We start from the raw sequence: 13,605 nt of genomic DNA on the forward strand, positions 1-13,605 counted from the left end.
TTAAAAACAGTGTTGCGTCATTTATGATCTGTACAGATTCATACAGTGATCTCCAATCCATATCTCTTTATTCTCCTTGTCACCCCATTGTTCAGGACATACAAAGCACTCTGTTATCCCTGAGTAAAAAAGGGACCACTATAAGCTTCGCTTGGATCCCTGGACATGTGGGCATACCAGGGAATGAGAAAGCAGATTCTGCAGCCAAAGATGCGCTCAGGTCTCCGGATACAGATTTTCAGTTAATGCCAGCGGAAGATTTAGGGAATGCCATTAGGGGTATGATTAGACAAAATTGGAAGACGCAATGGCTCGAAATCCAAAATAACAAACTTCGGGAAATTAAGCCCGTAATAACTGCGTGGCAGACCTCTATAAGAAATGTCCGCAGGGAGGAAGTGGTTTTAACACGCTTAAGATTTGGTCACTGCTTATTAACCCATTCATACCTCTTCACCGAAGAGAGAATACAGCCCCAATGCTTAAATTGCGATTGTCCACTAACAGTGCGACATATCCTGACGGATTGTGCAAGATATCGTACTGCACGGGTGAATCACAACCTCGGAGTCAACCTAGCTGAGGTACTAGGAGACACTCCCGAAAACATTTCCCGACTGATAGCATTCCTACACTCAACTCGACTTTTCAATAAAATATAAATGATACCTCTTGTAAATTATTGACACGTTAATTTCAGAACGGGCTAAATCCCCTTTATCAATACCAGTCAGTGAGTGGTGCAAGATGGCCTTAGCCGCCGACGCACTCAATAAAAGAAACACTACTACTACTACAAACAAATAATTTTTCATTCAGGTGATTCAGGGTATGCCTTGCAGCCATATTTATTGAATTCCATTAGACAGGCTGCCCCTAACTCCCCTGAAGAACGGTACACCAACTACCACTGCCAAACACGGAACTGTGTGGAGCGTTTGTTCGGGGTATTAAAAATATGTGGCGATGCTTACATAGGGAGAGAGTGCTCCATTACACCCCCGAAGCGGCTGCGAGAATCATTATCTCTTGTGCTGTCCTTCACAGCCTTATGATAACTCACAGACAAGAATTACCTCCGTATGAGGATCAAGATATGGAATTCATAGAGGAAAGACAACCAAATGTGAATGAGGATGAGTTTGCTGGGGAAAACGCCAGAAGATTTGTGATCCAGCAATTCTTCACATTTTGAATTGCTAACAAATGAATGCTATCATCTACAAAAAGTTGCAAAGAATGCTATCATCTACAAAACCTTTATGTTTAGTTCTTACAATAATGTGAAATCCTTTTAATTTGTCAACATGCCTTAGATTTTAGTTTTTTTTTCTTGCCATCAAGGAAACTTTCATTATTTATGTGCTTTTTACCTTACCTCTGACAGCAGTTTCTTATTTAAATTGCTGATATTAAAGAACATATCTCAAATGATGTTGCACCACAATTATGATCATGTTAATCCACATGTAATGCTTCATAATCCAAAAAATAAATTATTTATATCTACTTATTGCCTGCAACCCATGCTAGATGTTCTCCACCGCATAAGATACTTAAACAGTAGCAGTTAAACCGCTTATATGACCTCTTATCTCCTAACAATGTCTTGGGATAAATCCATGATTAATATTTACAGCTGAAAAAAATTGACTTTGCATTAAAGAACCGAACTAAATTTTATACTCACCTTGTTGGCCACAAAAACATTATCTTCAGTAAAATTTAATTGCCAATGAAGTGACATGAAGTCAAGTGAAAAAATATATCTTTAATTAAAAAAAATGCAATTATGGAAATACATATATCAGAACCCTTTCACATATACTAACTTTGATATGGAAGTAAACAAATAAATACAACTAAAAACAAAGAAATGATATATATTATTAAATAAGGAAATTCATGCTGCCTCACTTGCTTCACTTATATTTTTAGTGGCAAAACCTGTCTTCTTATCTGCTGCAGCTGCCCTTCGCTCTTCCGCAGCAGCTTTTCTTTCAGCTGCTGCAGCCCTCCTCTCCGCAGCAACTGCCTGGCGCGCTAAGGATTGGGCAATGAGCTCCAGGGCATTAACTTTCCTCATCATTAGACTTTCTTTTTCTGAGGCAGAGTATAGTGGAAAAAAGTATGATTATCTGTGAATGTCATATTTGAGGAAATAGAATTCGATTGATTGAACAGGTTTATGACTCATTACCTCAAATGGCTTCATGTGGTCCAAAATCATCTCTGTAACCCTCTGAAGGTCACCTTCATTCTTTTCTGAGGAGATAAAATTTTAATTTACTATTTTACCCAATTTTTTTGACCTCTTATTTCACAATTACCATGCAGTGCCATCTCATTCAATTGACAAAAGCAAGAATTGATGAAATGTATACATTCTTGAATATATGTCACAGCCAGTCCCAATTTTTAAAGGCAAAATAGTAAAATAAGAACTGAAATGCCACTCACGTTTGCCACTCCCCATATCCTCCTTCGGGAACAAATCTTCTACGGTTATTTCCATCTAATTAAAAAGAAATTAGAGTTAAGGCTAAGCATATGAATACAGAAAGTGTATTAATATGATATTTATGGGAACATGAAAAATTATAGTTACATGCTGCAGTGCCTCTGGAGGATTTGATGGCGTCTCCTCATCATCTTGTTCCTGACATACGAGAGAAGAAAACACCTCTAAGTATAAGCAATACCTACTGATATATTACTTGATTTCCACGCCAGCAATATTTTACATATATATGCAATGTTTCACACTGCTTTCGTACCCACCCTGGTTGTCTCCAACTCCTCAGCAAATGAACTAGAAAAATTGGCTGAGGTGGATGGGGCTGATGTTGAAGCAGCAGACGTGGAGGCAGTCTGTGAAAAAGGAAGTAATGGGGAGGGTCAGGAGGAAAGAGAGCATTAGTAAGACTATAGCATGTTTACATATTACTGCTGTCATCATGTAACTTAGCTTAATAATATATAATTTGATACTCACTGGAATACTCTCACAGAACTCAGGAATTGGCCAGCCAACTCCTTACAAGGCACTTCTCCTCCATCTCTGTTAGCATCTCTGCCACAGGCTTGTTGCCTGTCTCTCGACAGGCAGCATTGACTCCTGCAGCTTTTGCTCTAACATTCCTTTTCATGTCTCGCCAAGTCTGCTTATGACATTGTCTGATTAGTCTAAGAGGTAAATTATTAAAAAAAAGTTATCTTTAATATCTTTGCGTTACTAACCTTTTTCCGCTGCTCAATTTCTTTAAACCCCCCCAGCTCATTCAGCATCGCTGAGAGGGTCTGCCAATGGCCCTGAGTTTTTTCAAACCCGAGAGGTCCAGTAAACCTTCCGGCAGCAAAGCTGCTGTGGCTGGACATGTAATCCACGAGCAGCTTCAATTGCCGTTCGTTAGCGCGCCCTACTCGGACATTTTTCTTCCTGCAAATATAATGTCAACGTAAATGTCATCTCATGACAAAACTATAACATAAGTAAGAAAACAATTACCTTAAGCTTTCCTAATTATAGCAATAAAGGGTACCTAATGTCAATAAATTAACCGAAAAAGTAATCCTGATCATTTTCTTAAATCAAATTAAGGTAGAAAACTACAATCAATGCATCTAAATATCATATCTCTAGTGCCGCATTGTTTACTGGTCGAACATATATGAAGGACTTGGTGCTTTTCCATTGGATTAAGTATATGACATATTATCGATAAATATTTTTGACTAATTAATAGACGCTAAAAATCCCAAGAACATTTCACCTATCATTTACATATCGGCTCAACCTCATTTAATAACATAGCTCATGTCACCATCGAGATATATCGCACCTTAAGCTTCGCCAAAGAAGTTTTAAACAATTATTGATTAAGTAGCAGCTAATTTACACGTAATTAACTTCCTCCTTAAAAGTGTAATCATGGAAGAAGTCTTCCATGATTCTATTAAAAACTTCAAGTGATTCAATGATAAATTTACACCGTAATATTCTATTTGGAAATATTTCATACATATGAAGCAACCGTTGACCGCCAATTAGCATACTATCAACGCTGGATGATCTATGTAACTTCCACTTATAGTACTATTTCTTTACAGACGCTCTGCAGTAAAAGGTTATATCAGACAATTATTTTTAATGATCGAATGGATGTCACACCCGCAGAAACTCCCAGGCGGCACGATAATATTATAAAAAGCACGTGAACACACCCGAAAAAACTATTTCATTCATTAGATTAAAAACATGAATATTGTACATACGCTTGTGGTGTATCCATTTTGATGTTATTCGTGATTGTGCTGTTCAAAATACCGCAACCAACCCAACGGTAGTATTTGTCAAGGATTTTCATTGGCTCTTTAGATCTTCCACTGCTACCAACCTCCAAAAAAGTAGCGATGAGAGGGGAATTCGCATCTGTGAGTGTGACGTCACACCACGACAGTGATAGCGGTGACAGCCTTGGAGACGGTCCCTTACATGATCGGGCGTTGACTGAAAACGTGATAGTAGACCATCATCGCCATCGCTCGCCGTCGTCGCTGTCACATTTACATAATCAGGGTGCAGGAAAGGGGAAGACGAGACTACGACGATCGTAGTCGACCGTATAAGGAGTTTTTAATACATTTATCTCTTTTTATTAATCATGAATGTTATGTTTAAAACCTTACAGTGGAACTGTAACGGTATTTACCGACACAAGGAGGAGCTGTATGCTCTAATTAAGGATTCCAACCCATCCTGCGTACGTCTGCAGGAAACCCATCTCAAACCATCTGACAGAATGCCAATACAGGGCTATAGCGTTTACCGGGTTGATGATGCTAGTGGCAATAGAGCCCAGGGAGGGGTTGCAATAGCTGTCCGGGAGAGCATTTACTCTTCCCAGATCACGTTAAGAACCCCCCTACAGGCAATTGCAGTCTCTGTAGCTACCCCAGAGTTAGTTACTTTTTGTAACGTGAACTTGCCCCAGTGGGCACCAGTAAACAAGAATGCCCTTGAGTCGCTAGACGCTCAGCTTCCAAAACCACACGTGCTGTTGGGGGATTTTAATGCTCATGACTCCCTTTGGGGAAGCAACAGAGCACAAGCTAATAGTAGAGGAAAGCTAATAGCTAATTTTATTAATGATTTTAATTTTATTTTACTCAACAACGGCGAACACACTCGTTTCAATAGTCATAATGGAGAGTTCTCGGTTATTGACTTGTGTTTTTATAGTTGTAGCTTAGGAGCTAGATTACAGCTGTTAGTACATAACGACCTCTGCGGGAGCGACCATTTCCCGATTTTTATTTCAAAACCGAGTAGACGAATTTGCGATTTTAATGGACCCCGTACTTGGACGATTAAAAAAGGGGACTGGCCGCTTTTTAGAAATCTTTTCAATTTTAAATTTACTGACGACCGCAATGGAGCTGAAAATGTTTTAACCCTTACCAAAGCTATGTTGGATGCTGCCGAAGCTAGCGTCCCAAGGACATCGATAGCTGCAAGGCGTCCACCCGTCCCATGGTGGAACAACAAGTGCGCAGGATCTATTGCCGCAAGGAAAAGAGCGCTTAAGATCTTTCAAAAATACCCAACGACAATGAACCTGGCAGCTTTCCATCGACTCCGGGCCAAAGCTAGGCGAATAATCAAGGAAGCCAAAAAGGCTTCGTGGATTTCTTATGCGTCCCAAATAAACTGTCGGACTCCTATATCGAAGGTATGGGAAAAGGTGAATAAAGTCACAGGAAGCCGATCGTCCACTGCTATCGCTGGCCTAAAAGCGGGACCCAAAATTGTAAAGTAGTGGAAAAATGGGGATACTGGGCAAGTCGCCATCTTGGATTTTCCGCCATCCTGAATTTTTTGTCGAAGGTGCTGCCATCTGGTAAAACAAATGAATATCGAAAATGAAAAACGTCTCGTGGATGAACTGAGGATACTGGGACAGCCACCATCTTGGTGATGATGGTCTGAGGGTGTAGAGGTCAAGTGATAAATTAAAAGAATGGATAGCAATAATTATTTATTTTCAGAATATCAATAAAATTCACAAGTCTGCGTTGCAAAATCTCTCACATCCTTAAAAATTTTATTTCCCCCTAAAACTTCTTGCTAATTTTTCGTCGAAGGTGCTGCCATCTGGTAAAACAAATGAATATCGAAAATGAAAAACGTCTCGTGGATGAACTGAGGATACTCGGACAGCCACCATCTTGGTGATGATGGTCTGAGGGTGTAGAGGTCAAGTGATAAATTATAAGAATGGATAGCAATAATTATTTATTTTCAGAATATCAATAAAATTCACAAGTCTGCGTTTCAAAATCTCTCACATCCTTAACAATTTTATTTCCCCCTAAAACTTCTTGCTGCGTTGGCCATTCTCGCACATTTGGAACACTTAATTTTTTATGCACCACTCGCGACTTTTTAGAGGATGAGTAAATGTAGTGGCATTCGTTTTGAGGGTATCTGCTGTATTCTCCGGTCTGGGAATAATTATTCATGGAAAAAGTATGTATGGAATGCGTTTCCCACAGGCTTACGTAGTACGAGACTTGAATTGGCAGACAACAGAATTGAACAGATATCTGTGGTGAACCTTCTTGAGTAAACAGTTTAATGAAATTATGGGGAATCTGCTCATCAATAAAACGGGATGGGATAGGGAGGGATCGACAAAGGTTTCTCAGTTATGAATATTCTACTGGGTGAACTTCATAAATGTAATGCACAAGAGACTTAATCGAAAGCATTTTCAAACTCAGTGGGGTAAACTTCACTTTTGCCGGCCTGCACTCTGTGAGTATCTTGCTCACAACTGCGTTGAATTTCTGAAATAAGCGAGGAAAGAGAAATGAATTAAATTGTTTTTCAAACTTTTATTTCTCCATATTCCCACTTATTTTCCTCTTTTTCCGATGGGGATACTGGGAAAGCCACCATCTTGGTGATGATGGTCTGAGGGTGTAGAGGTTAAGTGATAAAAGAATGGATAACAATAATTATTTATTTTCATAATATCAATACAATTCTTCAGTCTGCGTTGTGGCATCTCTCACATCCTTATGTATTTTATTTTCCCACAAAATTTCATGCGGTGTTGTCCATGGTGGTACTTTTTGGAAAATTGTATATTTATGCGCGTTTCTTTGATTCCTCGACAATTTATAACAGACGAGGCATTCTTAATGGGGATAAACGTCTAGACCGGTCTGCGAATAATTATACATGGAAAAATTGTAAATGAAATAACTTTCCCACAAGTGTTGGTAATATGAGAAACTCATTGGAAGGCAACAGTATTGTACCAATATTTGCGGAGGACCATCTTGAGAATACAGAGACATGAGTATTTGGGAAAATTTTTTGTCAAAAAATCTGAAGGGGATGGGAAGGATTTGGCAAAGGTTCTCTATCCTTGGTAATGAATCTTCTTCGCGAACTTTATGAATGCGTCGCACAACACAGTTGACCGAAAGCAACTGCAAATTGAGTGGGCTAAACTTCACCATAGCTGGCCTGCACAATGTGGTCGTCGTATTCACAAATGTGTTCAATTTCTGAAATAATCAACGGAAAGAGAGGAATATGAGTAGGAATTTGAAGAAATAAAAGTTCAACAAAAAAAGATTGAATTTATTATATATTTTTCAAGAAAAATTATGAAAAAAGAGGAGGCTCCGAGGACGCACGCGAATGTGCGGGTGACGATGGGATCCACTGCACATCGTCCTCCGATGATATCGGTGACTGTATAACAATGGAAGGAGATCTCGGCGGTGGATTTTTAGGCTCTGGGGATGATGGAGGTGATGGTGAGCAAAGACCTTCGGTATCAGGTGGTGGCGATGCGGGCGACTCAACTTCAAGCTGTGGTGCTACAGCAAGAGGTTGAGTATCCGGCATCGGAGATGTGGGTGAATGTGCTCCAGGCAGGGATGGAGACGTCAACGGTTGCGAGGTAGGCTGCGGTGCTGGTGATGTGGGGGGTTGCGCCGCAAGCAGGGATGGTGATGTCGCCGGCTGAGTTGTAGGGTGTGGTGGTGATGGATGAGTTGTGGATGGTCTGCTCAGGCGAGATATGGGCGGTGGTGGTGTTGAAAGCCCCGATGCTGCTGATGCTGTGGACGGTAGAGATGATGTCTCCTCGTCGTAAGACCGCCCCATCCGCGAAATGGGGATAAGTGGAGGCGGTGGAGAATGTGATGACGATCTCCGCGTTAAATCAAGTGCCTCCACCCGCCCAATCTGCGGAATGGGGATAAGCGGAGGCGGTGGAGAATGTGATGGCAATCTCCGCGCTATATCAAGCGCCTCCGCCTCATTAAACAGCACCGAAACGAGGTCGTCAAATGACATATCACTCGGCGAATCATCCTCTGCATACCCCCAGTAGTATGGAGCTAAACAGAAGTTAACTTCGCTCCGCGATCCATTCCACACCTCAGCCATAGGCCTACACGTGGAGCACCTATGCGCCGGCTGATCAACAGTAATTAGAGGTCCATCACACAGATCGCAAACAAAGCGTGGAATACGTAGGCGCGACGAATAAATTGTGTGCCTAGTTTCCCTTCTATAGATATTTCAACCGATTTCCAACACCAGCAGTTACCCTCACAATTCTCAACGAAAGCGTGAGTAAAATCATATCATTAGTTTTTAAATGTATAAAAATTCAAGTCCTATGGGGATTTAGCTAGAAAAAACAGCTAAAATGCTCATTTATTCTACCTACTTCAGATGGACGCTCTGAAGATCAAGTTACTTACGCAGCAGGAGGGAAAATTCTTGAAAAAGGAGGAGCTTAAGGAGGGTCTGGCATATGAGGTGGAGAAACTTTCTCCCACTATTACAAAATATAGGAGCAGCATTATAGCGGAAATAATATATGAAAGTGCAAAGAGGAAAATATTCCTCCCCAAGCATTTCATCCTCACTCTTGACGAAATCGAGGCCTTTAATGCCAACGCATGGGGCATTGGGTTAAAAATATCCAGAAAGGATAATGCAATTGTTTTATTGTAAAAAAATTAAAGTAATACAGGTCTTTGCTTATAAATGACCATACTGAATAATCCTGTTTCATTTAAAATAACCCTCAAATATTCGTTAGGTTACTTATGTATAAAGCCTAATTCTCATATCATGAATTTCATTTCCACTGCAAAAACCAACCAGACGATAATGGAAGAGATGGTGCTATGCCCGGTATACTACGTCTATTACCACCCAAGGTACATAGACGGTCATGAGATGTCGGAGGTTGATCACCGCCATGCAATCAGACAAGTTGGAAGAGGCGCTGACGCTTCTTCAATTGTAGAGATTGAATCAGCGGTAAAAGGACGGCTTAAAACCTTTTGGGTGAGTGCAGGTGGGGAGCATACAGACCTGGTAATTTTTTTAAACAGCAAAAAGGATTTACTTTTAGAGAAAATTAGAATTTATCTCGAAGATACAGCATTAAAAATAAACATACTGGTGAAAGCTAAATTTCATAATGATAAGAATGAAGAAAGAGTTGAAACACAGGAAAGATGGTTTAAAACAAAAAATGTTAAAGTTTTTGAAGCAGATGATGTGAATGAAATTTTAGAAATGCTATTTGCGAAATTGTTGAAAGAAAAATCAGAAAGCTCATCTAAGGGATCAGGCTGGTCACTAAGTGAAATAATCGGCCTCGAATTACGGATAAATAGATACATCCCGCTAAGAGGGTCATCTTTCATTGACCTTCCTGCTAAAATTAAACTCACCCACTCAGTTATCAACGTAAAGAATGAGGATGTCTTCTGCATTAAGTACGCCATATGGGGGAAGAAAATAAAGTGTCATCCCGAACGCCTTTCAAAATATACTAATATAGAGTTTTATCAAGGATACAATTGGGATTGCATTGATCATCCAGTAGAATTATCAAAAATTTCAAAGTTTGAGCAAGAAAATTCAATTTCAATAAATTTTTTCGGTCTTGATGAAAAAAATAATGTATACCCAATTAAAGTTGTTGATCAGGAGTTAGATGACCACCGCGATCTTCTCTACCTTGTTGAGAAGGACAAGACGCTTTTCTGCTGGATCAAAAATTTCGGTAGATTGATTCGATCACAAATGTCAAAACATAAAAGTGCGTTACACGTATGCAAACGCTGTTTTAAACCTTGCTATTCGAGTGATACTCTCAGAGAACATAATATTGATTGCTGCAGAAATTCTCCAACAAAAATAATAGTTCCAACTGCTGATGACAACATCTTGAAATTCAAAATCTTCTCACATTCCGTCAGAATTCCCTATGTTGTATACGCTGATTTTGAATGTATCCTTAGTAAACATTTGAGTTGCTCTCCAAATGAAGAGCATTCATATACAAATAAGCAGCACCAGCATGAAGTCATGTCCTACAGCATGCTTATGGTATCAGATACTGGAGAAGTATTTGAACCATTTCTTTACCGAGGTAAAGGTGCGGTAGATATTTTTCTTGAAAAGCTGAAGCAAATGGCTCTCTTTGCACGAAATAAGTATAAAAATATAATACCTATTGATACTTTGACCGAGAGTGAGAATGTTGCTTTCATTTCAGCACAAATATGTCATATACGTCAAAATGAGCTCGGTTCGGATAGAGTGAAAGATCATGATCATTTAACGGGTAAATTTCGTCGGGCGGCTCATAAGAGTTGTAACGTGAATTTCCAAGTGCCTGACTACCTGCCTGTTTTCATTCATAATCTTTCAAATTATGATGCTCATTTGATTGTCCCATATCTCGGCTGTGATGAGATGAAAATATCATGCATCCCTAATAATGAAGAGAAGTACATTTCGTTTGGAAAAAATGTAGATAAGACTTTTTCATATCGTGTCATTGATAGCTTTAGGTTTTTAGGGACATCCCTATCTAAATTGGTTAGCTCGATCCCAAAAGATAAATTTACGAGATTATCCAAGAATTTTGGTGATAAAAGTGATCTCGTGATGCGTTACGGTATCTTCCCCTATGAGTATGTGGATTCGTGGGAAAAGCTTAGTGAGGATAGATTACCTAATATTGATGAATTTTACAGCACCCTTACCCAGGAAACTATTGGTTCAGATGACTATGAATTTGCTCAGACGGTTTGGAACGAATTCCAGTGTAAATCTCTGGGGGAATATTCTGACCTATATTTGCTAACAGACGTTTTGTTATTAGCAGATGTATTTGAAAATTGTAGAGACGTATGTTTATCTACATATGAGTTAGATCCCGGTTGGTATTACACCGCACCAGGACTGTCTTTTGATGCGATGTTGAAGCACACAGGGGTGGTTCTTCATCTTTTAACAGATTATGATATGATACTTATGATGGAGAAGGGAATTCGTGGCGGTATTAGCCAGTGTTAAAAGGTACTCCGAAGCTAATAATAAACATATGAAGGAATTCAACCCTAATTTAGATTCCAGATATATTGCATACGTAGATGCTAACAATTTATATGGTTGGGCGTTGTCAGAACCTCTCCCAAAGTCTAACTTTCAATGGATATACCATGTAGATGTCATGAATGTACCAGACAATTCCAACAAGGGATATATTCTAGAGGTGGATTTGGAATATCCTAGCGAACTGCATGACTTGCACTCTGATTTGCCCTTCTGTCCTGAGAAGAAAATTCCACCAACTGGAAAACATCAAAAGTTAATGACTACGCTTGATCATAGAGCGATATGTGATTCACTATAGAGCGCTGAAGCAAGCGCTTTCTTTTGGTCTGAAGCTTAAAAAGATACATCGGGTCATTGAATTTGAACAATCACCTTGGATGAAGATCTTTATTGATATTAATTCACAAAAACGCAAATTGGCCAACAATGACTTTGATAGATATTTTTTACAAATTAATGAACAATGCCGTTTTTGGAAAAACAATGGAAAATGTTAGAAAAAGGATTGACCTTGAACTTGTTTGCAATCCCAAAAGACTTGATAAAGTGATATCTAGTTCACTCTTCATTGATCGCACAATTTATTCAGAGAATTTAGTCGCGATTCATAAAAGGAAAAATTTTGTTAAAATGTATAAACCGTTGTATATAGGACATGCTGTTCTGGATCTTTCAAAAACACTTATGTACCAATTTTTTTTACGAAAATCTTACACCAAAGTATGGGAATAACGTACATCTCATGTACATGGATACAGATAGTTATATTGTTGAAGTAATGTCTGATGATTTTTATGCCGATTTGGTCAAAGACTTATCTTCCTATGATACTTCCAATTATCCTAGAGATCATCCATGCTATTCAGCTAACAACGCTAAAGTCACTGGTAAGATGAAGGATGAATGTGGAGGAAAGATAATGACTCATTTTGTAGGACTGAGAAGTAAATTATATTCCTACCGTGTTCAAGGTGATGTGGAAGGAAAGTGTGCCAAAGGTATTAAGAAGAATGTAATCGATAAATCCTTATCATTTGATGACTATGTCACATGTTTGAAAGAAAAATTTCAATTATATAGGAAAATGACACTAATAAGATCGCAGAAACATCTAATACACACCGTTGAAATAAATAAAACTGCTTTGTGTGCAAACGATGATAAGAGATTCGACTGTGAGGATGGAATAAACACCCTCCCTTGGGGTCATTATAAAGTAGACCGCAAAAGATCATATGGAGAGGCCTTTCCAGATTCTTGATAGGCAGCAAGAATTTTTTTTGTCTTTATCGCTGCTGAAATACTCGATGCTTGTTTTTTTCGCAACTCACAAAAAAATATGACCTTGTGAAGTTGCTATAAATACTGAACTCTCAGCGGGATACTCATTTACAATCATGAACAGCAACCGCTTTGATGGTGTTGGAAACCTACCAATTGATGGTGAGTTGGCTGATGAGAGAGCTAAAGCGAAGGTCTTCGAAACATTCTTGATGGAATTTTTTTTGGGAAAAATCATGCGGATATCCCACCATTATTGGATGAAAAGAAAATTTCAGAGGAAATGGCGAGATTTAGATTCAAAAGAAATATCGAATGTGGGAAATGCGAGTGTAAGCTGAATAATCCCCCTATTTTTAAAAAACCGGATAATGAAGAAGATATTTATAAATTAGTACAGTATAAACCAAAGCGTGCAAGCTCAGAAGTCGCTGAAAATGAGACAAAATGTCCTTTGAAACGTTCACATCCATCTACCCCCATGAGCAGCAACTATACGAGTAAGGCAGCAAACCCTTCAACCGAAGAGATTTTTAGCCAAGTGGATTCCACAATTAAGAAATTCTTGAAGTATCCTTGCGTTTCAAGATAACTGACGTTGAGATTGCCCATCTTCCTCCATCGCTGGTGTTAAAAATACCTCCAAGTCAAATGACGCGATTAATGGAAAGACGGGGTATAAGGGATTGGAGATATGAAAAATGTACGTAACATTATAACAAGGCAAGAACGCAAATAGATGGTGCACCACCTTTGCGAATGGATTGCTTAACTTATCGGTTGAAATATCTATAGAAGGGAAACTAGGCACACAATTTATTCGTCGCGCCTACGTATTCCACGCTTTGTTTGCGATCTGTGTGATGGAC

The 13,605-nt window shown here is 39.1% G+C and overlaps 1 protein-coding gene and 1 long non-coding RNA gene across 2 annotated transcripts; one reads left to right on the forward strand and one right to left on the reverse strand.

Annotated features, from left to right (window-relative positions):
• Positions 1-7,678: 7,678 nt before the first annotated feature.
• LOC124168737 (proline-rich receptor-like protein kinase PERK10) lies at positions 7,679-8,470 on the reverse strand. The gene has a single exon (XM_046547004.1). The coding sequence runs from the start codon at positions 8,468-8,470 to the stop codon at positions 7,679-7,681; it is 792 nt and encodes a 263-aa protein (XP_046402960.1).
• A 142-nt stretch (positions 8,471-8,612) lies between these two features.
• On the forward strand, positions 8,613-9,033 carry LOC124169702. Its single transcript, XR_006867208.1, has 2 exons — positions 8,613-8,655; positions 8,762-9,033. It is a non-coding gene; the product is annotated as an uncharacterized LOC124169702 (long non-coding RNA).
• The last annotated feature ends 4,572 nt before the right edge of the window (positions 9,034-13,605 follow it).

Source organism: Ischnura elegans, chromosome 12 (assembly GCF_921293095.1).
Source record: "Ischnura elegans chromosome 12, ioIscEleg1.1, whole genome shotgun sequence".
Lineage (NCBI taxonomy): Eukaryota > Metazoa > Arthropoda > Insecta > Odonata > Coenagrionidae > Ischnura > Ischnura elegans.